Below are 27,945 nucleotides of genomic sequence, written 5' to 3'. Positions count from 1 at the left end.
CAGGAGCGCCCCCCTCCTTCTCCGCCTCCTCCTCCCCTCCCCTTCCTGCTCCGAGTGAAAACTGAGATAGTGAGGAAAAGCAACTGGAGCAAAGACCATGGAGGGAGGAAGCGGGGCTCGTTAGCCACTTCGCTAGTTTAAGGCGCTTCTTTCACTTTTGCCTGCACGTTTCAGAGCGCGTGAATGTGGCGATACCCGAGGCGTCATTTCGCGGCCGGGAAACGTCGTAAATCACAAGGAACGTTGAGCGACAGCGTGACGGCGGACGGTTAGCCTGCCGCGGCTAACGTAGCCCGCCTCGGCTAGCAAGAAAGGACAAAAACAGGCTACTGGAAAAGAAGTTACGGCTACAAGTGGCGCCGCGGGGAAAAGCAACTAGTAATGTCGCCTCCTGGGATTAACTTCAGATACGGATGAGAGAGATTTCGGCGACTGGGGAACACCGACAACGACTGAGAGCCAGACGACCACTGCTATGTCGGGGTCGATTCGTGGCTCTGGCAGCCCATCTGAGTCCCGACGCTGGCCACACTCGGTGCTGTGGAGGTCGGGGGGCTTCTTCTTCCTGCTGCTGCTGGAGGGGACCGGCTGCCTCGCCAGCCCGAGCATTGCCACGGGCGTCGCGACCAACACCAACAACAACCCCCGTGTCAACATATACATGAGTGTGGAGGAGGTGAAGAAGCTTTTAGGTGAGGATCTGCAAACTTTGCAGCCAGTGGCTCTGTCAGTGTGTGATGCAGTTTTTGTTAAGTGATGCACTTTTGCTGTCACAAAAATGGTTCACAGCTGCTATAGTAAATGTAGTGACATATGCATGAATCTGTGCAGTGTTGCTCCCAACAGGGAAACCAGCACTTCAAGAAAGAAAATGGCTCTAACGCTTGGTGAAGTGCTTTGAACCATAAGCTGCATCTAGGAAAGTGTGCAGATGTGTCACCGAGGAACTGCGGGAAGTAATTAGTGACCACACACAACAAATACAGGGTAGTGTGTCTTCTGGTTGGTCACGTGGAAATGCCTTGACCTCTATTAAGGCCTGAAATAAACGTACTGGAGAACAACAACGTCTACTGGAAACGTGTTAGTGTGGCAGCTGGAAACTGGGCATTTACCATCCACACGTCTTAAGGCAGGGAGGATGTCTGCGCTGGTGGTCTTAATAAACGTATCATCATTTTGGCATAACATCCGCATTCTTGCTTCAGGTGTAGTTTTACTGGAGTCAGCAAAATTTGTTATCCAGAAGAAGGTACGAGGAGTGAACAGACCTTTGGCAAAGCGTCTCCGCCTGTATTAGTTATTTAGTGCCATCAAACAGAAACGGTGGTTTTCTTGTGACTAAGTTTAGCACCTTTGATGTCTTCACTGAACCGTGAGCGTGAGTAACAGATATTTATCCATACTGTGGAGAGCTACAGGCACTGAGCTGCTTTAAAATGCACAAAATAATACATAGTATAGTTTTGGTCACTGGCTTTCCAACAGATGCATCTGCTTATCAAGAATTGCGCTGTTGCAAAACGTTTCTGCTTCTTTTCTCGTCTCTATAATCTGACTGGTGTTGGAGCGTAGGCCGACTCTGTCGGGTTTGGTTGCGCTTGTTCTCCATCATCCTATAGTTAATCATCTGTTGCCAGACCAGGACCGATCTTGTGGTTTGCCTTAAACCTCATCTGGTCATGTAGAGAAATCTCTTAATGTTTGACAACTACTGTGGAGTGGACAGTATGCATGGACTTAAATTTCCTTGGATCAGTGGTCGTGAAAACATATTGGTGGGAGGTTGAATCTGGCACTAGCTCAGAATGTGCCATGAAGTGACCCAAAGTTACCTTGTGTTTTTAAACGATTTAATACAATACAAGTTACAACAGTTATTCAAATTTTGAATTTGCCGTTTAGTGAAGCTGTCAATTAATGCTTGAGCTTATTGTATGTTTATATTTAGTATTTGTTCTTATGTAGCTACAATAATGTAGCTATAATAAAATACATTCCACCTCAGTAGTGTAAAATTATATATCTAATTAAAAACCTCTACAATGTGAAACTGCACTATTAGTTTTAGCAAGATTTAAACAAAAAAAGGTTGGTTGGTTTAGCTTAGTGCTTACTTTAAATCGTAATATAATAATAATAATAATCAGGTTGATTAGAGTCCTAACCATATTGTTAGCAGGCCTTCCATTAGGGATGCCAGTAAGTCAGGTCATTCTGAGAGCATCCACTCTACAAGGATCAAAGAAATGACTCATACAAATGCAATCAAGTTACCCTACTGTTAGTGATTATACCTCTGCCTTTACTGCTGGGACGTGTCACAGTGTCTGGTATTAAAAGATCTAATGCAGAGTTTTTATTTTCATTGACCAATATTGTTTTCAAACTAAATACTGGGCAGTGTCTTGGCTTTGACTGAAGTTTTTCACAGCAGATGATTATCTGCTCTCACATGGAAAAATGGTCCAAATGAACCGTGACTTAGTGAGTTCTTCTTACTGTTACATGTGTTATTGCAGTTGGACTCAAATTGACATCATCTTTTTGTGCTATGAAGCAGATGAGTGACCAAGACGGTGGAGTTCTCTTTATTCAAATTGTTAAACTCTATAAACTTTACTAAACAAATGTGTCATGACTTTCCTATTACACTGCCCCCCCCACTGTCTCTCTAAGATCGCATTTTAATAACTTTACCAAAGAACCTCATTCTCAAGGGAAAATGTCATGCCTGAACTAAACTGAAGCAGAGTTCTGTCCACGCAGCATCTGTCTACGGATGAATTGAAGGCAGCATTGCTGATTGGTTTTGCATATGACTATGGGGTAGTATACATGTATTTCTACCCTTTGCTCCCACAACAGCCGTGTCCCAAAGCTCACGTCCCTGGTCTGAATTTTTTTTTTCATCAGTTAGTTCAAATTCAGTTCAATTCGAAGCCTTACTTAAAACCTAAAGTATCAATTTTCTGTTTTCAGTAGCTTTCATTCTTCTGTTTCCGGGCTTTGTGACCGTCATCTGAAGGATGAGTAATGGAGTAAATAGAAGTCTTTCTGTACGCTTAAGCTTCAGTTGTTGACTTCTTTAATAATGCCCTTTTTGAGCCTCGTTTCCATGGTCGCATCACCAGTTGTGTTGATTCCTAAGACATTACTCAGAGGAATTTTTCATGGTGGAAACTAAGCACTGTTTTCTGCTCCTCGCTTGGCTGACTTCCTCTGTCGCTGGTGTCTGAGTGCTCTCCTCAGTAGCCCTGGGCTTTTCTTCTGAGCGGCAAACCATAGCTGTATGTATTAGAAAGAATGGAAAATTGTAGTTGTTGGGATATCTGGGTGACTGCATTTAGTATCTCTATCGCTTCCACACGTCTTTCAAAAGGGATTTTCCATTTTCCAATACAAAGACCTCTTGCAATGTGATAATGTTTTCCCATAATCAGGTACATGTGTTTAGCTTGATTATTTATGGCCAGTTCTCATAAAGTTGTGAGGAAATGTAGAGAGGCCTCCCCATACTCTGCAGATCCAAGTGCATAGCCAGCGTTCCTCCCCTCCTTCAGAAAGCTGAAGGGCAAAGCATGGGCTTTGAAAAAGAGCCTGTGAACAGTGAGGAGTGATTGGCAGCAGTATTCATTTCCTTCATGCCACTCTCCACAGATCCCGTGCTTGAATAGGGGAGCCCCTGCTTTCCCGTCTTTTGTCTAAAGGCTGTTGCACTGTGAGGTTTCTGTCCAGGAAGGAGCCATTTTTATAAGCTGTTGACCTGCTGGTAAAAATTAGATCTATCCTTGTGACTCTTTGGCAGACAAACGTCATATGATTTATGCTTGACTCTTTTTCTCTTGAAACCCCCGTTATGCCAGGCACTGATTTAAGTTGTAATCAGACTAGTTTAGCATTTTTGAGTTGCTAATTTAGTCATTTAGTGATGACAGTTTAACCTTCTCTCTAAGAAAACATGTCACCTAACTGAAAAAGTACCAAAATATTTAATCTTGCGCACAAAACGCAAAATAAAGGCTATAAGCCCACTGCTGCTCTGAGAACTCTCCGTGTAAAACAACATCTATAAACAATGTCCTATTAAATGACCCTTAGTCACCTGAAGATGAAGTCACTGTGCCACAAACGGCTAATCAATTTTAGCAAAACATTTGATATGTATTGAGTAAACCAGGAAGCCCTTTCAGAAACAAATAAGCATCAATGAGCTGCCTATAATAAGGCCGCAGCAAACTGTTTTACTCAGATTCCTTTCCCCTGCCTTCATCCTCGTCTGCCCTTGGGGCTCTTCATGGAATAAAAGAGGGAAGCTGATGTATGGTCTTTTTGAAGTCAGTCAAAGAAAACCACAGTGATTGTGACTTAATGTGCGTTTTTCTTTAAACAACATGCTTTCAGATGTGACTGTTTTGCATCCAGTTCTGCTTTTGTAGCCTTAATGCAGAACGTCAAGATCGCTGAAGATGTTTGGTTGAACCTTACATATATTATACTCCTAAATCTATATGTTGCATCATCGTTTGTGCTTTTTAAATTGGTTTAAGTACAAAAACATGTAAAAGTGGTGGTAAGCTCCTCCCTTTCAGTTAAATGGAAAGAAAAGGAACCATATTACTGTAGTCGTGCTGTCCTGTGTCCTGCACACTGTGTGAGGGCCATAGTCAAGCATTTTAAATATGGTAGTGTTGCAAAACAATTTCATTTATAGACACTGAACAATCTTAACTGCTATTTTATTAAAGCTTTGTATTATCACACTCTGTTTGGACAAAGCTAAACAATTTGCATCTTAAGTGTAAAGACCAAGCTAATACCAAGTATGATGTGTATATATGATGTGATGGGAGCATATGAGAGCAGTGGAGTAGCTTTAAGGGAGCAGAGGGAACAAAAAAGGCTGACTTTTCACTGTAAAGTGCATTCTGGGTCAGGCCTGGAGTGATTCAGATTCATCGTGTGTGTGTGTGGAGCACAGGAGACGTGGGGCAATGCTTCCTCCTCTGCTCTGTAGAACAGGCATTGTGCATCCTCTCCAAAATCTGCCTGCATGTGCCACCTGCTTGCTCTCTGCGATGCTTTCATGCTCTATATGGTATGGACCTTCTCTTGAAGCGTGGCATTGGCATGAGCCTCAGGTGGCATTAGCTAACCAAGCTGGGCAGCAGTTACAAAACAGCTGCATGGCAGAGTGTCCAGCTAGCTGTAGGGACCACAAAGAGCCACTGCAATTCTACTTCCTCATTTCTTTTGTTTTGAAATCTGTGGCATTCAATAAACATGTCACTCATTAAACGGCAAGCGACAGCACCAAGCCACGTTAGTATACAGTTCAGTTACACTGCACATCTTCTGTATTAGTGGTTTATGGCTTCATTGTAATGATTGTACATCAAATTTAAATTGCAAGAAAACTCAAATGGTTGAAACTCCAGATTTGCTAAATGTCCACTTCCAATAGAACATAGTCATCAGAACGCACAAATTGACACACCACACCTGACATGTATGGGCCTCATTCACAAATATCAACACCAAGTTGTTGTTGTTGTTGTTGTTCTGGTTCTTGGAGCTAGTTGAAGCTGTAAGTGGAAGGCTCCTTCTAGTTCCTATTTAACATAGGTTAGTCCCTGCTACTAGGGCTGCAACTAACAAATATTTTGATGATCGATTACCCATCAATTATTCGTTGACTAATCGAGACTCCTTCTGGCTGCTACATCTGTGACACTGTGTTTTGCTTGTGTGTCGCTGTACTACTTACAAGCCACAAGCTGAGCTTTGCATAACCTTCAGGTTGTTGTCCTTGTTTGATATTTAATGCTCAGATAAAGAAAATAAGACACAACCTTTCTCCTGCTGCTGGTTGAACTGTTTTTCCAGCAGATGTGTTACTTTGCCGTCACGCTGTGCCGTAAAGTGAGCAGCCCAACTAATCGATGGCGGAAAATCATTATCAATCATTTGTGTCATCGATTATTGACGATGACATCGATTCGTTGTTGCAGCCCTACCTGCCACAATACTCTCTTGCCCCTCTAAAAATGGTGGGGCTAAAGTTGATTAAGTTTAATGCTTTGTAAAATAAGATTAATAAAAAAACATGTAAGCAGTAATAAAGGATCTAGGAATTAAACTCAGGTTGCCCTAAATAACCTTCTCCAGCGATGACAAGAACTGTAATCAAACTGTTCCTCCCATCTCATTTTCATCATGTCAGCTGACAGATTTGACTGCTCGTCAGTCCACAGAGATTATAGCACTGAGCTGGTTCACACTATCTTTACTTCATCTTAGAGACCAAACCCATTTCCTCCAGTTGAGTTTAAGTGCATCCCTCCTTAGTTAATGTGCCTCGTAAGATGATGGGGGAAGCGTTTATCTCCTGAGTGCCCAGGGATGGAGGCTTTGGGAGCTTTTGTAACTGTGCACACAACAGGGTCTTTGTTATATCTGCTGTGGTACTCTCCACCTGGCCACTGCCACTGTTTGTTCTTCTCTTGCGAAGACTGCAATATGATCCACGACTAGTGGAAGAACACTACGATTCAATTTAAAACACTCTAGTGACAAAATGTTTAGGACAGCCTAACATTTATTTTCCTGTTTTGGTGCTATGTTCTTTAGTTTGTGTTGACATCTGTTTTTGAAGGAAAGTCAGTATATCAATAGGCTGATGGCAGTGTTCAGACCCTGTAACTCTGCAAAGCAGCATGTTCTGAGTAGATGAAATGGCCCATCGAGCAACAGTCAAACCACAAATTTACAGTGAAAATTTAATATGTAAATGTTTTGCAGCAAAACATTCGTAGTCTGTAAAGCAGTAAAGGAAATACTGGTATAAAACAAGTGTTTCGGAGAGGGAAACACTTGTTAAAAGATGCATTCATGTGCCCTTGAGTGAAGTAGTTAAGTCCAGGGACCAACAGCCGAGTGCCAGTTGTACTGGGCAGCTCTGAGGTACTCGAGGAATGTCAGCGAGCATTCAGTTGGAAAGAGCATGTGATTAGTTTGACATTTAATCCCAGTCAAATCAATAGAGTTATGCATCTGGAAATGTTTTGTTATATTCAAACAGTAGTACAGAAGTACATTCTAGGTATTTTTGTACTGATCATAGTACTAATTGAACCCCTTCCTCAGTCAGTAAACAAAGTGGCCACTCAATATCACTCAATATCTAGTGCTGTGAGTCAGTGACTGACAGAGATGCAGAGATGTAATTGTCTTTTCCTCCTTGTATAACATTCAGTCTCACTGTGAATTTACTGGCAGTTACTTGTTGAAAGACCCAAGCAACCATTTTGTTAGTTCTACAAAATGCCCAGTGTATTCTTCCAAACCCCTTGTCAAACCAAGTGTACTTTGTAGCACTGACTTCAACATATAGTTCATCTGGTCAACAAGACTCTGTAGGTCAAATATGAATTATACCTACCGGTACTTTTATCTAAGCATGGTGGTTCATGTTAGTGTGTGTTCAATGACTGAGATTCCAACCGAATCACGAAGAATGCTGCTAGAGTAGCTTACACACAGCGATAAAGGAATAAATTGAGTCGAACGGTATGACTATAGAGTTGAAAAAAACACTTTTTGTTTGTTTGTAAAAATATAATTGAGTTAATAACTATAAAAGTGAATAGTTTCATGTTCATGGCGTTTTTAGGTCAGGCTAGGTGATGCACTTTGTCCTGGCACCTTGTTAAACACTTGACGCAGGCAGACAGAAATGGCCTGCTAGGTTGCCAGCACTGGAATTCAGAAGTTCAATGTTATTTTCCACTGGCATCTCATAGGGCCTGTTTGCATTTGTGCAAGTGTTTTGAGGCTCTTCTGTGCGTTGTATGACCAAACACCAGCTGCACAGGAGTCTTGTTTTACAGACACACCTTCTAACAGTGTTTTCTCATTACTGTGAGTCAGGCATCAGGCAACAGCACACGGTTCTGCTTCCTTGTCTGAGGGTGTAAACTGAGCGTGCACCCAGTGCCAGTTTCCCACATTCCTGTTTTGAAGTTGCTGTTTTGGGTGAAAAGGTAACTTAGTGTGGGATGGGCAAAACTTGGTACACTGGCCCCTTTGAGCCGCCGCGCATCGTTGCTTAGCTTAATTGGTATTGGTAAACAGTGTTGGAACAAGGTAGGGGCTTAGGAAAAGCAACTCTTACAGGAATAAACTGAGTTTGTTGAAAAATTCTAATCTAATAAACAATTGTTAACTACACAGAATAATTAATTAAATTGTCATTTAAGGCTTTCAAGGTATTCGTGGTTTATGTGTTAGTTGGTTCTCTTAGAAAACCTTTTCTGTCATTATTCTGCATATATAAAGCATCATTTAAATTTTGAGCATATGTTGGAACCAAATATAAAATTCCTAACCCTTCATATATAGAGAATGAAGGGGTACAATCTCACAGACTGGTTTCCATAATGTTCTCCTTTCTAAGTTGGCAAATGCCTAAGAATGTTTTTAATTGAGCCAATGTGGGGAAGGTCTATGAGTCTGGACTCTGAGACAGCCTGGGGGGGGGCTGGGTACATTCTTCTCCTCTCTTTAAACTAGATACTCAAACACTGAGAGGACGGACTCTACTCTTCCACACACACAGGTTTGAAAGTGCTGCCCCCAGGCCGGTGTTGGGGATTTTATTACATATTAGACTACACCATAGTTCATTAGTTTGCTATGAATCAGCTGAGAAGGCTGTAAACTTGAAGAATTTTCCTTTTCATTCAATGAATTGTGTATAAACTGCTTATTGATCAGGAGGACGATCCTGTTCTGAACTTCTCCGTTGTGTTGTGTTGTGTTGTGTTGTGTTGTGTTGTGTTGTGTTGTGTTGTGTTGTGTTATGTGTTATGTTATGTGTTATGTTATGTTATGTGTTATGTTATGTGTTATGTTATGTGTTATGTTATGTGTTATGTTATGTGTTATGTTATGTGTTATGTTATGTGTTATGTTTTATGTGTTATGTTTTATGTGTTATGTTATGTTATGTTATGTTATGTTATGTTATGTTATGTTATGTTATGTTATGTTATGTTATGTTATGTTATGTTATGTTATGTTACGTTACGTTACGTTACGTTACGTTACGTTACGTTACGTTACGTTACGTTACGTTACGTTACGTTACGTTACGTTACGTTACGTTACGTTACGTTACGTTACGTTACGTTACGTTACGTTACGTTACGTTACGTTACGTTACGTTACGTTACGTTACGTTACGTTACGTTACGTTACGTTACGTTACGTTACTACATCATGTAGTAGTCATCCAACTATGTTCCTGCACCTCTTCACTGCTCAGCATTTATTCCGGAGTTGTTTTGCAGCATATATAGAAAGCATTTATGCTTTGTAATATGCTAAGGAATTTAATTGGTAATATGCATTGACCCCATTCATAGCCAGTTTTGGAAAACTTCACCGATTTTCAATGAGGGTTGACCAAAACCATGTCGGGTAGTATTTGAACATGAAGAGAAGTTATCATTCCTCCTCCAACCCACACTGGTGGAATTTTTTGCCATGGCCTTACACACTATAACTAGTGCTTCGTGGTTTCCTCTGTACCTACCCCAGCAACAGCCGGGTGAGAGGGTGCAGAGCCGACAAATCGGCAGTGATGAAGCCGATATTGCCTAAAAAACGTAGTAGTATGGAATTAGATGCTGCCAGCCACTCAGCGGTGCCACAAGCTGGCGTTAGCAACATAAGTTATTGTTACTCCTGACAGTTTAAAACACACAAGCGGCAGCAGAGCAAGCTAAAACAATAAACAGTTGAATATATTACTTACTCTGTCGTCATTTGACCGTTCTGTCACGGCAGTTTTACCAGTTTCTTCTCAGTATCCTGACGCTTGTTTCCAGCCCCTCTGGTGTGTTGTCAGCAGTAGAATCGTCATCCGAACAAAATCAGCAGCTGTGAAATTCAGCTGTCTACTGCACACAGAACCTGTAAACTTCCCCGCGGTCGGATCTCCCCGGGGCGTGGGTGGCTTTCGGCTGTGACAGCTTTGTCCATTCTGAATACTATAACTTGTCTGTACTCTGGATCATACAAGTAACCCTGAATACCAGACTGTTCTAACACTAAAGAACTTGCTGTCTTCTTAATATTTCAAAGCAGGACGTCCGGCCATTGAATATTACTGCTGTATTTCTCTGCATAGAAATTATAGAGCAATCTCAGTGTCTCTTCATAAAGATATATAATAATAATAATAATAATATAATAAATATTAACCAAGGTTGTTTGGTCAACCCTTATTGAAAATTGTTTTATTTGGTAAAGATTTCCTTTAACTGTTGTTACAAGGACCATAGCTTTGAAAATGGAAACCACGTATCTTTTTGGCATTTGCATTAGTTATTTTGTTGTCCACCCAAGTGCAATTATGAAACAATCTGCATAAAGAGAGAAAACAGACTTGAGTTCAATTTAAACAGACTAGAGCCCTAAGGTGTGAAGAGTAGATTACTGGTGTAAACAGATATATTTTGATTCATCACAACATCTTGTCAGCAACTATTTAACATGCTCTGTCCTCACACAGGCCTTGATGCGGAGCTTTACTACGTGCGGGACAGTGTCGTGAATCATTATGCACTCTCCTTCACTCTGCCTGTGCCCAGTGACACCAACAGTCTTCATTTCACGTGGCACTCCCAGACAAAGGTAAGCGTCAGCTCTAGAACTTAATGAGTACACATGCCCAACACATGTTCCCCTCTGCACGCACTAAATAAATCAGTTCTATTTGACAACTTTGCTTTCTTATTCTTTACCTATAGGTTGACTACCGGCTTGGCTTCCAGGTGGAGAACCCTGTCGTCATGAACCATCCACAGAGCAACGTCTCTAGTCAGGGGGAGGTGCCTCATCTTCCTTCTGGTTGGTTAAATTTCTATAATTTCTGTTTTATAAATTTTTAATCATAGGAAACCAATATATTTAAAGTTCTGTTCTATTTTAACCAGTGAATATCAGGGTATTCTTTATACAACGTTTGCAGACTCTCTTACACTTTGTGTCTTCTTTTTCATGCTCAACCACACACTGAAGGCACACATGCAGTCATTGATGAGCTTCCCTATTTCAATAAAACAAGCTATACTTCTTAAATATTACATATTGAAGACATATGCTCAACTGTATGAAACCTATACAATAAATTTCATCATCTGTTCATCTACAATTTTGAGATTTTCTAAGATACATATACTGATGTCCTGTGCAAATGGCACTAGCACACACTGAAGTGCAGCAACATGTAGGAAAGTAACAGTAATAACAGTTAGTTTTTAATTCAATGTTGTTTGCAGTGTACTTATGGTCGCATGAAACAGGAACTGTAGCTAATATGCCCTCTGGCTATTTACGACCCTGCAATAATGTTTCACAAAATGGGCAGCGCAATTACTACTATTAAGCTTACGAACATTAAAAAGGTGTGTGTGTGTGTGTGTGTGTGTGTGTGTGTGTGTGTGTGTGTGTGTGTGTGTGTGTGTGTGTGTGTGTGTGTGTGTGTGTGTGTGTGTGTGTGTGTGTGTGTGTGTGTGTGTATTCTCTACAGTCTTTAGAGTGGACCTCTTCTGTTCTGGCAAAGTGGATGGAGAGGCTGTTGTTACGGTGCAGCTCAACATGACCCTTCACGCCAACAACTACACAGTACTCAACTTCAAGCGGAGGAAAATGTGCTATAAAAGTGAGAATCTAAGAAATATATTGGTCATACCCTAGAGTAAAGTTCTGCTGCCTTAAAAACAGCTGCTGTCTTGGTGTGAGCACAAAATTCATTCTGTGCATGAGCTCTCAAAAACACAGGCTGAAGAGTCATGACCTTCAAATTTTTACTTGGATTATTCCTGTGGCAAAGGGTAATAAGTAATATCTACTTCCTGTTTCATTTTTACTCACCCAGAACCATTAACACTCTTTTTATTTACTGGGAATTTTCAAGCACCCAATGACACAATGCTTGACCCATGATGAAGTTAAGTTTTAACTGGTGGGCTTCTAATAAACTCCTGTCAGCTAGGCAATCGAAAACACATTGGGAAAGACGGGATGTTGCAGATCAACCACTTTAAGTGCTTTATTGTTTTTTATGCATTTTTTTATTATTAGTTATAAAAACTGAATTGATTTCATCCTTTAGCAATATATTACAGCTGCAATTGTGGAAGAAACAAAAATGCTCTGATTTGCTTAGTGTTTGTCCAAGAGGAAATTTAAGTTTATGTCCTGAATCTGTGTTGTATGACATTGATATTATTGTCTTTTCTTTTCTCATAAAAAGGAATAGACCCTGATCCACAGATTCCCATCCCTTTCAATAATTCCGCTAGGCCCGAATGTAAGTAATTTAATTTCCACATCCTCTTTTACTTGTCTCCCTACCAGATCAATATATTACCTGTCATAAGTAATATCAACATAAGATGAAGGACTGATTACTAAAGAGAAACTGATCAAGAGCAATACACATTAGTCAAACATCAACCAGGGCACATGGTTTTAGCCCAGTGAGAAGGAATGAGTGGTTTGTTAAACCTTTGTGATGTGAGTGCCCAAGAAACAAAGTGCCATTAGTGCGTTGTGTTCCCTATGCTTACATGGGTCCAGAAAACCCGGGGCCCTGGGAGGCTTTTAGAGAGGTGATGAGAAAAGCTCTCAGAGACTATAGCTGTGCACTGCCTCTATTATTTGAGACTTCCATTAACCCTAAGTGGAGCCAGCAGGACACTTATCATTCCTCTTCCACATTTTCATGCCTTTGTCCCATTGCATTACCTTATACCTTCCTGTGCTTCTTTCTTAGTAGTGAACAATGTGGATTTTAATGTGTGGCTTCTTTTCCATCAGTACATGGTGCACCCACCCCCACCACCTCCACCCAGGTGTTCTACATAAGTGTGAGTGTCTGCTGCATTGTTATCTTCCTTGTGGCAATCGTCCTGGCCATCCTGCACCTACACAGCATGAAGAGAGTAGAGATGGAGGACAGGTTGGTTTGCTTTGTATCTGCTTTTCTATTTCTTTTTATTCTGTCCAGCAGCTTTGCATACATTTACACTTCTTGACCTGGTCCATCAAATCAGTTTGTACTAAATCAGACCAGTGGAATACAGAGACAGAGGGGGAGCCAAACGAGAGCAAAGAGAGAGAAACACTGATCTAATCCAATCCAAGCATGACCATTTGTGTTTTACATTATAAAGTACATTTACAGCTGTGTATCTGTCACCTGTGAAGGTTACATCAGTATTTATGCTGAATCTTTCTGTTTATGGTCCAGAAGAAGTGGGTCATTTCCACAGAGGGACCTAAATCAAGTTGAAACCTGCACTTTAGCAGATGTGACTGACTGTAAGGCAGAAATGAGAACAGCACATTCTGCCTCTTTCTGTTTTTGTTCTAGTAGTTGGCCAGTGGTACAGTGTTCCTTTAAAGTCGCATAGAGATTGTTTACTTGATTGTCATGGAAATTTGTTTTTGTCATATTTATAACTTGGTCACAGTGAAAGTGAAACGATTCAATCAAGCATGACAAGATTTGTTATACAAAAAACACTGAGTCATTTTATTTCTAAATTCATTAAAGTTTGGTGTAATTTTGAGACCTTTTATAGCTAAAACTATAAATTCCTTAGCCTATGGTTTTCACCTTGTCAGATATTTGCTTGTAACCTTCTCAATATCAAATTGTATGATAAGTAAATATAAAAGCTAAATCATAATAGTGAATTGATAGCTTTGCTGAGGTTTATAGAATTTAAAATAGCCAGTAATTCAAAAGAAATAACTTTCCATCTTGTGTGTTTGTTTCAGTGTGAGTGACAGTGGAAGCTCGCAGGGCTTGTCTCAGCCATCCACTCAGACCACACAGTACCTGAGAGCTGACACTCCAAACAACGCAACACCTGTCAGCAGTAAGTCATTTTATCATTACACCTTAATACTATCTCAAACATAACAGTGACCAGCTGGAAGACTGTTTCGTTTTATTTTAGGAACATCTAGAGGAGTTCTGTAGAGGTGAATGGGGATACAGGGTTTCATCTAGACATACATTCAGTCTGTCAGTTGATTTGTTTTCTCCTCTCACTCTGGCATGAGTCAATGTGCATGCTTCTCCAAATGCAATAATCAGCTGTATAACCTAATAAGTTTAATTGGTATCATAAGATAGTAATGAAGAACACATCCCGGCAGTGATGTTCTTTCTTGCCGTTGCAGCTGTTGCTGTAACCCATTACTGTCTGAGTAATGGGTAATTGTCAACATGTGCTTTGTGTCAGGGCAACTTTTCAGCAGTTAGAGAAAAACAGAAACAGATTTAAATGGATATAGAAACTGATAGAAACAGAAATGCCGTCACATTATACTTGTCTAGAGCCTTATCACTTTGGTTATTTAATATCTTACCTGTATTAATAGAGTTAGTACATCTCAGACTTCACACATTGCCTCCAGTCAAGATCTTTGTTACTTGTTGGTGGTTTTGGGTGTCAGTATAATTTCACCCAGCCCTCGGTCTCTTGGCTGGCACCCACTTTAATTATGGGGCATGTTTGCGGAAGTGAACTGATGTGCTTTGCAGTATAAACTGTATACTTTCTGTTTTGTTCTCGTGGATTTGCCCTGAAATACTTTGCCTTAAGGCCATGGTATCAGATACAGAGACACTGTGATAGCATCATAGAATAGATTACATTCTTCAATTAAAAAATGTAAAATAATTGTGCAAAAGAAAAGTGCAATATTTTGAAAATTGTTGAGATTCAGAGATTATCTGTTGCAATGCAAGGAAACGAATGTGGAGGAATGTGAAAACGCCAACCTTTGATCACCTATGAAAAATGTTCATTTAATTGATTTCAGCAGTAACTGAGAAAATACTCTAGCACATTGTATCCCCTAATAACCCAATAGTGCCACCTAATGCCATCTCCTTCACTTTTGATTTCTGAATGTGATTATTTACACCACCATCTACTCCTTTTTTTTAACCTGCTTTTATTAACTGCTGATGGGCAACTTGTATACATACCTGTTTTCCTGTTGAACGTTCAGAGCCAAACATTAATTCATTAATACATTACAGTTCATGCTTTAATTTGAATGAGACCATAAAACCACCTCTACAATGCTCCTCTCCTCTGCCTTCCCCTCTTCTCTTGTCATCAGACAACCACCCTGGTTCTGCACCCATACTCCAGCTTGCTGCCTCCTCCTTCCAAAATCCCGGTGTCCCCCCTCATGAGACCAAAAGTAAGTTCAGTTAAAGAAATGAGTGAAATAAAAAAAATACCTCCGAACGCAGTTATAATATTGTCATAGTGTCTATATTTCATTTTTTTAATTTGTAGGAATCGGCAGGATAGAACGCATTCTTTCAGAATTTTTGTAGCTAATAGGATCTTTAGTTTCTCTACGGCTCCATTTCTTAGTAGATTGACATAATCAAAATGTGCAATAAATGTAAAAGGTACCTATAAAAAGAAAATTAATAATAATCAGAATGCCAACATACACTATCATTTAATTTCAAATAACTAAATGATTATGATAAAAAAAAAGAATGATGATGATGAATGATGGCAGTTTAGATTAACCTGTAATTATTTAGCCTAGGATCTTTTATCATCTATTTTATTTGTGCCTCAGTTCCCTATATCTCGTGTTATGACTGTATATCGCACTGTAACAATGATCTGTCTCATAGTATAGTCTAGCTGAAAACATCCGAGAAACACAAGGAACAACTTAAAGCAGGAAATAACCAAACTAACCTTGAATGAAGTTAAAACTGCTGCAGGACAAGTCCTGCACATTTCCTGTTGTATAAATCGATGAAGTGGGTTGATTACTTGTGCGCCAACAATAAAAAAAAAAAAAAAAAAAAAAAAAAAAAAAAACGCAGTGTGAAATTAAAAATAATTTGTGGAATGCAGTGTAGTATGGATTTGTCCTTGAGAACTGTGTTTGTCTGTCATTTACTGCCCTCTAAGGGCTTAAAAACATTCCTGCATCTCTCCAGTTAAAATATGGATGCATTTTTATGTAACACCTTATTAATAGCTAACATTATAGAAAAAGACCCAGTTTTATTGTTTATTCCAAGACTTATATGTTTATATATGCTTGTTTCTTCTTCTTAAACAATGTTCAAAGTTTGACTTTAGGGGGCAGCATTGACGCTTAATGTTAGTTCCTACAGGACAGTCTATAAGCTGCAGCAGAGATTCAGAGTAGCTCATAACTTAAACCAAATAGCAGAACTGTCTGACATAGCTGATGGCTTGTTCACTGGCAGCAACTGTTCTTCAACAACAAATTCACAAATGCCTGAAATAAACCGTATACCTTTTATTCTGTTTATTTTGAAACAAAGCACACACAATGTAAAAGCTTAGCATCTTTCTGTCCACCAAACATGACCATTTAGGAATGAAAATGCTTTATCCAATATTTTGCACAACTCAAATTATAGCTGATTTAATTTTGTAGCATACAGAGTTAAACTGATCTAAATTGAGTCACTGTCCGACTCACATGTTCTGAAGTGTCTCATGGAATATTAGTTCAGTTTGCCTTAAAGAAATGTAGCGAGTTCAGTGCAGCAGAGCCCTAAGTGACAGTGAACTGCAGTCATAGGAGGAGGAGGTCAGAATGTGTTACCTCTCATCACTGACATGTTGTGTACACATAGCATTTGTTGATGTAAAAGGGCTTGTGTTTACATAGTTTGTTCATGTGTGTGTATATGCACCGATGAACTTTGTGTGTTGTTATTTTAATGTATCCAAACGTGCTCCTACCTAGCAGTTAATGACACTGAATACATAGAAAGGTTATGTAATGCGAGTGCTGAAACGCAGGACTTCTCATGAATTTCCCTTGATGCAACATGTGGAGGATCCTCTACGTATGTACATGACAATGTTGTTTCTCATTGCTGGAATCCTTTGAATTTAAATCAGGTTTTTGTGTTTACAAGAAATGGAAGTCGTGTATGTCAAAGGCTGCTTCCTGCTGTTGATAGGCCTGTCCCTCAGATCATGTGTGTCATTAACACGATTCTGTATTTTGCCTTCACAGGTTATCCATCTCTGCGCATAGAGAAGAACGACCTGAGAAGTGTTACTCTAATGGAGGCCAAAGCTAAAGTGAAAGATATCGCCATATCAAGGGAGAGAGTCACACTGCGAGATGTGTTGCATGAAGGTATTTGTCTCTCTTGTTTCCTGCAGAGATGCATCAGGGGGCTGATAGAGACATGGAAAAAAGAAGTTATGGGGGAGGCTAGTTTTGTTTTCTTCTTTTTGGTTAAAAAACTAATCATTTTGCAATAACCTCCCCCGCTACATACGTAAAGTGAACTACTGAAAAGAAAACCGAAAGTAGCATAGCGTTTCTATGAAATTCATAAATTTTGTGACCTGTAGTCAGCAGAGCAACGGTAGACTATGGACAAAAAGAACATAGGTGTTGGTGAGATGGATGAGATGAACTCTGGCCTGCTGGCACCGAGCAGCGCCACCTTGTTCTTTAAATCCAAGTCACGTCAGGTTTTATCTACACCTGTCTGCACATGACGTAGCTTGTGTTCATTCATGCCGATTAGAAAAAAAGACAACCACCCGTCGTGTTAGTCATTTTTTAGGTAAAGGCACACTTAAACAGAACAAACACACATGCTGGCTATGATCGGTACCTCTTCGAGGAGTCAGGAGCACTGATTGTGGCAGGTGTTGTGGTTAAGACTCTTCCTCCTGTGGTGTGATGTGTTGATAGCATTAAGTGAATGAAGTGGCTGTGACTGTAATTCACATTGTCCTGACGTACATGGGGTTTATTTATTCTGCTTGTGATGAACAGCAGGACAATACTGTATATATTAATACATACTTCTATTGACTGTTATTGCCTAATGCTTCAGCCTCTGCCCTGGGTGACAATGGCTTATTGACTGTTTAACATTTTTACATGTACCAAACCAAACCTACTCCAGATTCTGGATTAGGTTTGAGACGGCAGCAAAACCCCAAGCATAACTGTTAACTGTGTAGCACTAAAACCTTGAACAATATACCTGTGTACTGTGTGCTATATAATATAATAATATATAATATTCTGAATTATGAGTGTTAATGTAAGTGGTATGTCATGTGACTAGTGACTTTTTTCTTAGGCCATCTAAGGCTACTGGCAGTTAATACGTTTTTTTATGTTACACTGAATATATCTCTCCTCGTTCTTCGTTAGAAAGAGATTCGAGTGTTGAAGCATTTACAGATAAAAGCTGACACAATAGAAACTTACAAAGTGTGGCAGGTTTTCTTCAGCAGCTTTTAGGCTACAACAGAAACTACGCAGTGTCTCTACGCAAACACTACATTTTCCATTTCCAAGAATAATTAGTGACGCCAAACTGAAATGTGTTCTTCACTTTTCTGGTCTGATTGCAACACTACATATATTTCAACAGCAATATAAGAAGACAAAGTCTACTTCTAATCACTGCCACAACAGTTTTGTTTGAGGTAACCTGTGAACCTGTCTTTTCCTGTATGTATGAACATGCCTCGTCGGATCAGTGTCGGTGAACCCGAAATAGCGAAGGTTTGTTCTTCCTGAGGCATGTCACACATTGATGAACGCTTCAGACTTTGGCTTCACATGAAAGACCAGCAAAACGGCTTGGGCAGCGCGCAGGGCTTGGGTTTCGCTCCATCACTCCAACGCTTGGTGCTCTTGGAGGCAGTTCAGCACCGTCATGGAGTGATGGTTCTGAACAAGACTGCGCTCCGCTTTCTGGAGATTTGCCCACACTTAATGTTGGTACGGCTGTGTGAATGATGTAATTGTTGCCCAACGGCAAACGCAACACAGTGGAAGAGAAACGTTTGGGTGTCCTGTTTTCAAATGTCAAATCCTTTGGTGGTTTCTCGTAGAAGGTTAAACTGAATGTCGATAGTAATTGCTGTTGTAATTATTTTTAGCCTGCCCCTCACATTTTAGGCTGTTGTACATTGTAGGGTGATTAGTGCATTGCAGGCAAACGTGTTTTTGAGTAGCCAGTTCTGTTCTTCACTCTTCACTCCTCTTGGTTTAATGTTGGAAGGCATACTGTCTCAAATCATATTAGTTTTTTACCCAAAACCTTTCTGGATTCTTGACAGCCTTATAGATAGATAGATGAGCGCAAATGACTGTTCAAATGTGCACAGTCCTATAGCTGTGTTATCAAGATGTTCCCCAGGCCTCCTGCAAATAAGCCGCTTGCAAATGTCTAACTTACCTATTCATCAAACTTCTTGATTTGCAGTTTAAGTTTGCAGCGAGTCACGCAAAACAAATCAACATACAAAATGACAGCAAATGCTAAATTGCTACAAGGAACATGGGTGATGTTAACTTTAAAATAACAAACATAAGCTGAGCTGGGCCCCGTCTAATGTAGATGACCTGAGTTTAGCTGTGCTTTGTGAGCCAGCAGGTTCAGGCAGGCTCCGCAGGAGGAAGACAGTTAAACACTGAACCTGTTCTTATGCTTCACCTCCTCCTTACAACACCAGGAACCCTTGGGCCTAGGGCTGTGTTTTTTGTTTGCTTCTAAGTTTGTGTTGATAGTTTATGTTCCCTGAATGGCATTTTATCTCCATGAAGTCCTGGAGCAACGGACTGACGGTTGAGACAAAGGAGATGATGAACATGCTCACTTTTGCCTTTCTGCGTCAAATATATTTGAGAGTGATTTTAAGTGACGACAGTAAGCACAAACCAACTCATCAATGAACAAAGCCTTTGGAGCAGAAACCTGATCATCTCCATCTGCACATCAGACTGTTGTCTCTGTGCCTCATGTGTTTGTCTTTGACAGGCACATTTGGCCGCATCTTCCATGGCATCTTGCTGGATGAAAAGGACCCCAGTAAGGAAAAGCAGGTGTTTGTGAAGACAGTGAAAGGTATGCGTTCTATTAATTTAAAGTTGTCAGCGAAATGCAAATATAGTCCAGTATGTTAAGTTTTCATATTTCTCAGTGAACATTGTTAGACACTATCTTTACTGTGACGCCATAAACGTAGTGAATGAGAAGCATTCTTGGCCTGAGACATAACAGCTGAGATGATGCTTTGGATTCTTTTTTAATTAAGGTTCACAATCGCTATGTTGACTGACCACTTCCATTAACAGTAGATGCTTCTCTAGTGGCTTCAGCAGATGGTCTTACGTAGGTTTCATCCTGTAAGCATCTACACAGCTTTGACAGTAAATTAATTTCAAGTCTTATTCACGCTGCAAGGTTTGCATGACACTAAAAGGTTTCCTTTATGGGAGAGTGTCAGGCTCTTTGTTAGTGGCATGTGTCGCTTTCTCTGCCAGTTTCCTTCTGACCCCTCCATTCTCTCATGTTTACTCAGGGAGGGGTGGATACCATTCAAACAATATCCTCATGCCATGCTCTGCTCAGTTAAACCCTTAACTTCCTCCTCATGCACCTTTTGGGAAGTGAACAATCCCGCTTTCCATGAGTACTTGCTCATGACAAAGCTGGTCCCACTGATTAAAAATTGGCAGAAGTTACTTTCCCACTACAAATGACTGTTGGCAGAGGAATCGGGAAAACACAGCAAAGTATTTTCTAAAGTCAAACCCTACCCTGGGTCACAGACAAAGTGTTTTGTAGGCCAGGACACCAGAGATCCTTAAAATCAGATTCTGTGCATTTCTTCGTTTTCAGATCATGCATCTGAGGTGCAGATAACCATGATGTTGACTGAAAGTTGCAAACTTCGTGGGCTTCATCATAGGTGAGGAATGGGAAGCAGAAAGACATTATTTGACGTTTTTAATGTTTGAGATTTGAGGTTTGTGCCTTTGACCACTAGGCAAACGAACAGTAATCACATGTAATATGGTGGCAGAACATATTCTTGACTCCTTTGTCGCTATTGTCCACCTTGCAGCTCCTTCAGTTGTGAGCATAGCGGTGTAATGCCTGGTCTGCTGCTGCACAACACTTTATCAGGACTGAGCACTTCCTGTGTGTGTCTTTTCTTCACATGTCTCCGCATTAACGCTGACGAAAGAAAACCACATGTTTACACATAAAGCACATGCTGGAAGATATAATGTGAAGACAGACACAGCCATCTCGCGCTCCACTAGCACCTCTCACACACTTTTCCTGTGTCTCATTTTTGTCCTGTTCACAGACTGGGTACATTGATTTCAATGAAAACAATATACAGCAGTATTATTATCAGATTAGCCTGATGTCTTAGAAAACCTGAACCTCCATTTTACTTACACTGTGAAAATGAGCCTTGTCGTGTTGCCCACTCTTTCCTCCTTCTTTCTTTCAGTTCAGCTTATTATTAAGTTATTATTAAGATTTCCTTAGACTTCCTCTTCCATGGGTTGTCCAGTGGTTTGGACGAGTCATTTTTCCTTGTGACAACCTTTAACACATTTGCATAAACCGTGTGTGGGATGAGTTCCTTACTTTTCCTGTTCCTTATTTGGTCCTTCTGTACCTTCAGAAACCTGCTGCCCATAAGTCATGTGTGCACGGAGGACGGAGAGAAGCCCATGGTGCTGTTGCCTTTCATGGCCTGGGGGAATCTCAAGCTGTTCTTGCGACAGTGCAAGCTGGCAGAGGCCAACAACCCACAGGTAAAGCCCGAGTGCAGGCTACATTTAGCACCTTGCTACACTAATAATAACACACAGAAGAAAAAGCTGCGGTTTATTCCAGTATTAAATCTGAAAGAACCTTTTGTATGTCTTCAGCAATCAACACAAAGTCACACTTAGCAGTAACTACCGTTTACACTTGTTATTAGAGGTGCTGTTTATACAGTCTTGAAACCAGTGCTTGGGGCAAAAGAGAAAGATTCTCTGTGTAAAGACAATCAGGCTTTTGTACAGGTTAACCCCAGGGACGCTTTGATGTGCTTGGCAAACCACAGCACAAATCTAGCATCAATCCGCTGCAGAATGCAGATGTAGCGAACACAAGATGAAGCTTGCCATCCATTTTCATTAATCAAAACACGGGTAACACAACAGCAATCCCATTATGTACTTTTGGCAGCTGTATGAAAACAAAGATATAGTCGTTAAATGGTGCTGGTGCAATAAACATAGAGTTATAAATCAGTTCTATCAGTATGTGGGAGAGACAGGACCGGTGGAAGCACTGAGGCAGAATGACTCGACTGTGGTATTCATTCTGAAAATGAACATCTGGTCTAGAAGGTAAAACTGGTAGAAAACATGTTGACCTGCTTTACACAGTTGTTGTCCAATTGTGACGTGCCTGACTTTTTGGTAGCAGCTGCACACATCTCAGCTGGGCTTGAGTTGTTGACTACATCTAAAATGTTCTTATCGCTGTTCTTTGATTCTCTGTGTTGTGGTATTAATAAAATTTAGTTGTATGTCAGATCAGAAAAGACTGGCAAAATATATCCACGTGTGCTATTTCAGCTATTTGCACTAAATAAAATACACAGAAGCACGACTTTCTGCTTTAATGTGGGATGATGTGATTCTAGCTGTAACACTTTTGTCTCTTTCCCTCATTTCCGTTCAGGCTGTCTCTCAGCAGGACTTGGTTTACATGGCCATCCAGATTGCATGTGGAATGAGCTACCTGGCTCGGAGAGAGGTCATACACAAAGACCTTGCTGCCAGGAACTGCGTGTAGGTGTCCCTGACCAGGCTCTAAGCTGTCCTTGCATGTACTCACTTATCCCCCCGGTGGCTTTCAGGTGATTTGGTTTGGAATTTAATTACTAAAGAATGATGATGCTGACTTTTCTCTCTGTCTGCAACAGCATTGACGACAACATGCAGGTGAAGATCACAGACAATGCTCTTGCACGAGACCTATTTCCCATGGATTACCACTGTCTGGGGGATAATGAGAACCGGCCTGTTCGCTGGATGGCCCTGGAAAGCTTGCTCAACAATGACTTTTCTAGTGCGAGTGACGTGGTAAGAATCCACTGTTTGGATTTGTAGTGTAACCTTTTAACATTATATCTGTGAACACCATTACATTTCCTGTGTCTCAATTTTAATAGACATCTGAACAGCATAGGTAATGGTGATACAGAGAAGGTAATGCAGGAAATGGCACCAATTGTATTCAAGCCATTCTTGGATCCTTCATCAGGGAGGAGCAGCTTTGAACTCTGTGTAGCTTTGGCTCTTCCCGTTTTCCTGTTGCAGGACAACAGGCGGCAACAGTCGGGAAGCTTAACAGACCCTTAGAGACACCAGTCAGGCCTTTCCTCTTATGGTCATGCTGCTTCATGGCAACCAATCCACACCCCTCACCCAAACCCATCTCCCTCCTGACCTGGCATTAAAACCAAGCTAAGCTTAAGGAGACGTCTTGAGGCATACCAGTAAGCTGCCTAGCTTCATGAATGCGTCATGCCTGCTGTCATTTGTACATAAATATTCGTATGCCCTTATGTTGGTTACGCACATGGATGCGCGGATACCAAAAAGGGCAGGATGACAGAGCAAGTGTTGGTATGTTGATGCCTTGTTTGGAATGTTGGATGTATCCTTGTTGGGGAAAAGGGTGAATTACTGTGCTGCACAACAGTTTCCCTCTGAAAAGCCCTATCATCATGGGCCCGTCACTCCCTTCACTTCCTGTGAAGGCCACTTCATACAAAGGTTGTAACACACTGACACAACTGAAACTCGCTCTGCTCAGTTGAGCGTTTCAGCTGTCAACTGAGTTTGATCATTTTAGGCGAAATTTCCAGTCCAAATCCAGAACAGGCGGAGTCAAAATCTACTTTGAACATTACCCCACCTACAGTATGAGTAAACAGTGAGTGACACTTGTAGACTCTGTCTCCCTAAGCATAACAGCCACTAAACTGTTTACTGCAAGTCTCAACAGAAACTTTTAGCAGTGATTTATGTTCTGTATAAAATTTTCAGCATAATTTCCTTGTATTGTGCTTGTGGAACATTTTGTGTTTAAATCCAAGTGGGCACCATGGGTTTTCCGCATCTGAATGGAAATGTTGGTTATGTTCATCCTGTCTGATAAAAACACATAAGAACATGCTTGAGTTGATTACATTTACTAAACACTGTTCTAATTGTTGCTACTGGTCTGATTGTAAATTATGTGTTCTTTCACAGTGGGCCTTTGGGGTGACACTGTGGGAACTGATGACGCTGGGCCAGACCCCCTACGTTGACATCGACCCTTTTGAGATGTCTGCCTACCTAAAAGACGGGTACAGAATAGCGCAACCCATCAACTGTCCAGATGAACTGTACGTGGATTTCCAGAACACACACACACTCACCCACATAAAAATGCTTCTAGTTTCTGATTTATATTTTAGTAATTTATAGATTACTAAACAAATTTGATGTTGCATGTTTAAACCTTAGTGACACCCAGTCACCTCTCTGATCCTCAATCTGGTCACCCTTTTTTTTTAATTTTTAATACCTGTCAATTAAACAGGAGACCAAAACACAAATATACAAATTTTCATTGCCATTACCTTGAATGCATGTCGCTAACCTTAGCGTACTTAGAGAGAAAATAATTTCTAATACCCAAGACATATATTTTCTATATGTGGCATGCTGGGTCTGTGGGTAGAGCATAGGCACCAGGTGTGCCCTTGAGCAAGACACTTCACACCTGCTCAAGAACAAATTAATTAATAAAAAAAAACTAGAACAAATTTCCCCGCTGTGGGAAGAATAAAAATAATTTTATTATTATTAACTGTCTCCAGTTAAATTCAATTGATTGTGAGACATCAAATGTAAGCAGACAAAAAATGAAGTAACATAATGAAGAAATTAAAACGTTTTGGCGTACCGTAGTTAATAAATGTAAAAGAAAACCTGACACAATAAAACGTGTCAATAGTTTGTAAATGTCCAAAACAAACTCAGCACAATAACCTAAATCTGTTAAATATCTGAGCATGGTTTCCTTCTACATACAATAGGCGGTGACGTGATGACTTCCTTTTCCAAAATACCCAAAGCTTTAAAATAAAAATATTTAAGGGCAAGAAGACTGAAAAAATGATAAAATCTCAAGAATTTGTATCAGTTCTGCACAGGCAGCTCCGGTTTCAAGGACAGCCAATGTTGGCGAGTGCAACTTGTTAAGTGTGCAGCACCTAATTACAGTTCTAGATTTACTGTGTGCATGTCTTGCTTTTCCCAGTCCAATGTTTCTGTCCATCTTGCAGGTTTGCTGTGATGGCTTGTTGCTGGGCCCTGGACCCAGAAGAGAGGCCCAAGTTCCAGCAGCTGGTTCAGTGTCTTACAGAGTTCCACGCAGCGCTGGGGGCTTACGTGTAAAAGCAAAAGCAAGTCCAAAAACGAAAGATAAGCATTGCTTAAAGCTTGTGGACGCTGCTCACGAGAACGTGTATGAACTGGTGCCTTATCGGATTAAAGAGCAGACTTGCTGAAGAATTTTTATTTTGTACAGTAATCTGGAGTTTTGATATAGTTGAAATACCTTTTCACAGCATAGCAACATTAGAAGAACTTTTGCTGGAATATTCATATGCTTTGAAAGCGCCAAGAAATGGCATTGACATCGCTCGCTAGTTTCATGGAAAGAATGGAAATTGCTGTACACAACATTTCTGTACATTTTTGTGCCAAGGAACACTTTTTTTAAATCCACAGTCTGATATATGGACAGTATTTTCTACCATTTTATAACTAAGTAAAACAGTGTAAATTATAGATCTGGTTTGGATGAGAAGAATTCTAGGGCAAGAAGACTGAAAAAATGGTACCAAAGTAGACTTTAAGGGCTTCATTTGTATATTTCCCCATAATCTCAAGCTTGGTACGAGAGGCCTCTTGAAAACCACCGTTCCATTTGTCAGTTTCACTTTGGAGACTTCCTCAACCTGTGGTACACCGTTTCCACTGGATGATGCTAACAACTTCTTGTGTTCTGCGGATGTGCCAACACTCGGAGGAGAGGACATTGCTTCTTTCAACCAGCAACATCTATCAGATGTTTGGAAACCACATATAAACTTTACTTTCAAACTAAATCCAGAGCAACCTTTGGACACAGTTGTTATATTGAATGCCATCACCTCCTTTCAGTTTTGTACTCTTCGAGGTTCCACCCCGGTGTGAAATATTAGAATGACGTGTTTCTGTTTTCTAAGCTTGATTGTTCTGCGTCAGAACACAGCTGATTTATGTAAGTAACTACAACACTACTAATCACTGTGAACACACAAAGCTGACCGTCACCCTGGTCCTAATCTAAGTCTCACACCTTTAATATCTTTGTGATATGTCTGTATGGTCACTGCATGTTAAATTAGGGTTGTAAATTGTTTCCTAAATTCATATCCAGAAATTAAATGGGATCTTTTGAAAATTTAATTCCTTTTTAGAGTGTTTCCCTCATCAAAAAATCCTACTGAAGCCACAGCTGAAGCCAAGGGTCTTGGCTCTTAGCTGTTCATTAATGCCAACTGTATGGATGAGCCTAGTGAGTAAAAAAAATTTGTCTGCAATGATGCCCACAGACCAGTTTCACCCTGTGTATGTAATACAAGATTCCTCTTAAATTTTTATTTTTATTCGTTCCGTTGCTTCACAATTGCTGCTTTTGGTTTAGCCTTATTCAGCTTCAGTCTGAGGTTGATGTAACATCAACACTGATTTTTTTTTTTCTGGATTTTGAAAAGTTATGCAAAATCTAATATGTGTAGTATCCGAAGATTCATTGCTTCACAAATTAAAGTTGAAGGGAAATCAAGCCTATTTGCGCCTCAAAAGAGACCCTTGTTCCAGTTCACACGTTTGCCTTCTGGTCTAGTGCGGCGTTCTGCTTCTTTGGGGTAAACTTCGGTGATGTGAACCTTTTTTGGAGACGTTTCCGCACAGACACGACATCCTTTCAAAATAGTTAATGTCACGTTTCCGTTGGTCAGTCACAAAAAGCCTTGGTAATTTCCTCAATAGACCATGATGCAATGCACCCACAAGACGACATGTTGAGTAAATACATGTTCGTTACCAGACTTTGTAACAATATTAATGGGACGGATTTGCAAAGTAAAGTCTGTCAGACTGTTTAAGGTTCGAACAAGGCTTCTGGGTTGTTTTAAAATAATTCCAATCTGTTGGAACGCTCGGTTTATTTCCTCTTAACCAATAGAAGCATATTTTTTTTAAGCATGACTCACCTTTGGATCTGTCTTTATTTTGATTTAGTTTCCCTAAGGCTTCAGTGCAATCTCATGTGGTCTTTCATGTACATACATGTATTAAACAGCGATGCATCTGTGTTAGTGACAGCCCTCATTCACACCTTTTAATTGATCAAATTCTTTATTCCACATAAGTCTATGTAAACAAGAAGGTAAATACTGATGTTCCAAAGATCAGCTCTAGTTTCCCCGTTGCTTAGTTACCCATTTATTTGTCCTGTTACCTGATTATGAATTATACAGTTGTAATATTATTTTATGGTCAGTAAGAATGCACTGATAACATCTAGTACCTGCTTCATGGCATTTACAAAAAACCTCACCAATATAATTACTTTCATTTTGGAGAAGGTAATAATCATATTGTGATCCTTGAAAGTTTTAGGAAGGTTTTGTGAATTATTACATCACAAAACCTTTCCCAGTTTGGTACAACCAGTATTTTAGGCCTTGTACTGTGAAGAAATGTGACTAATTTTATTCACAAGGAAATGTGGGCAATTACAAAGCGTAAACAAGTATAGGAAGCTGTAGGAATAAGTGAATAAATCCCTACTGTATAGCAGATAAAACCATAAATGTAGACTTAGAACCCATGTTTTATAATGAAACAAAACTGTCTGCATAGTTTTGTGTTAGGAAATAA

General features: G+C 40.2%; 1 protein-coding gene across 2 annotated transcripts; it reads left to right on the top strand.

Moving 5' to 3' along the window:
- Nucleotides 1–48: 48 nt before the first annotated feature.
- ryk (receptor like tyrosine kinase) lies at nucleotides 49–26,850 on the top strand. Of its 2 annotated transcripts, XM_029147822.2 has the most exons (16): nucleotides 49–692; nucleotides 10,577–10,698; nucleotides 10,815–10,914; nucleotides 11,597–11,728; nucleotides 12,323–12,379; nucleotides 12,889–13,030; nucleotides 13,855–13,955; nucleotides 15,214–15,297; nucleotides 17,128–17,253; nucleotides 19,913–19,999; nucleotides 20,777–20,846; nucleotides 21,579–21,711; nucleotides 22,634–22,743; nucleotides 22,878–23,037; nucleotides 24,214–24,350; nucleotides 25,296–26,850. In XM_029147822.2, the coding sequence occupies exons 1-16, from the start codon at nucleotides 476–478 to the stop codon at nucleotides 25,405–25,407; spliced, it is 1,890 nt and encodes a 629-aa protein (XP_029003655.1). In that variant the 5' UTR covers nucleotides 49–475; the 3' UTR covers nucleotides 25,408–26,850. The 2 variants fall into 2 exon arrangements, with proteins under 2 accessions (XP_029003655.1, XP_029003656.1); XM_029147823.3 differs by lacking the exon at nucleotides 15,214–15,297.
- Nucleotides 26,851–27,945: the final 1,095 nt, after the last annotated feature.

Source organism: Betta splendens, chromosome 4 (assembly GCF_900634795.4).
Source record: "Betta splendens chromosome 4, fBetSpl5.4, whole genome shotgun sequence".
Lineage (NCBI taxonomy): Eukaryota > Metazoa > Chordata > Actinopteri > Anabantiformes > Osphronemidae > Betta > Betta splendens.
Note: the sequence above shows the minus strand (reverse complement) of the source record. Positions and strands in the feature narration are given on the sequence as shown.

Bases quoted from the DNA above. Each gene is read 5' to 3' on its own strand.
- ryk (XM_029147822.2), top strand. From the start codon at position 476: ATGTCGGGGTCGATTCGTGGCTCTGGCAGCCCATCTGAGTCCCGACGC. The intron at 10,699-10,814 runs GTAAGCGTCAGC...CTTTACCTATAG, and splicing joins CGTGGCACTCCCAGACAAAG to GTTGACTACCGGCTTGGCTT. The intron at 20,847-21,578 runs GTGAGGAATGGG...CTGTACCTTCAG, and splicing joins CTTCGTGGGCTTCATCATAG to AAACCTGCTGCCCATAAGTC.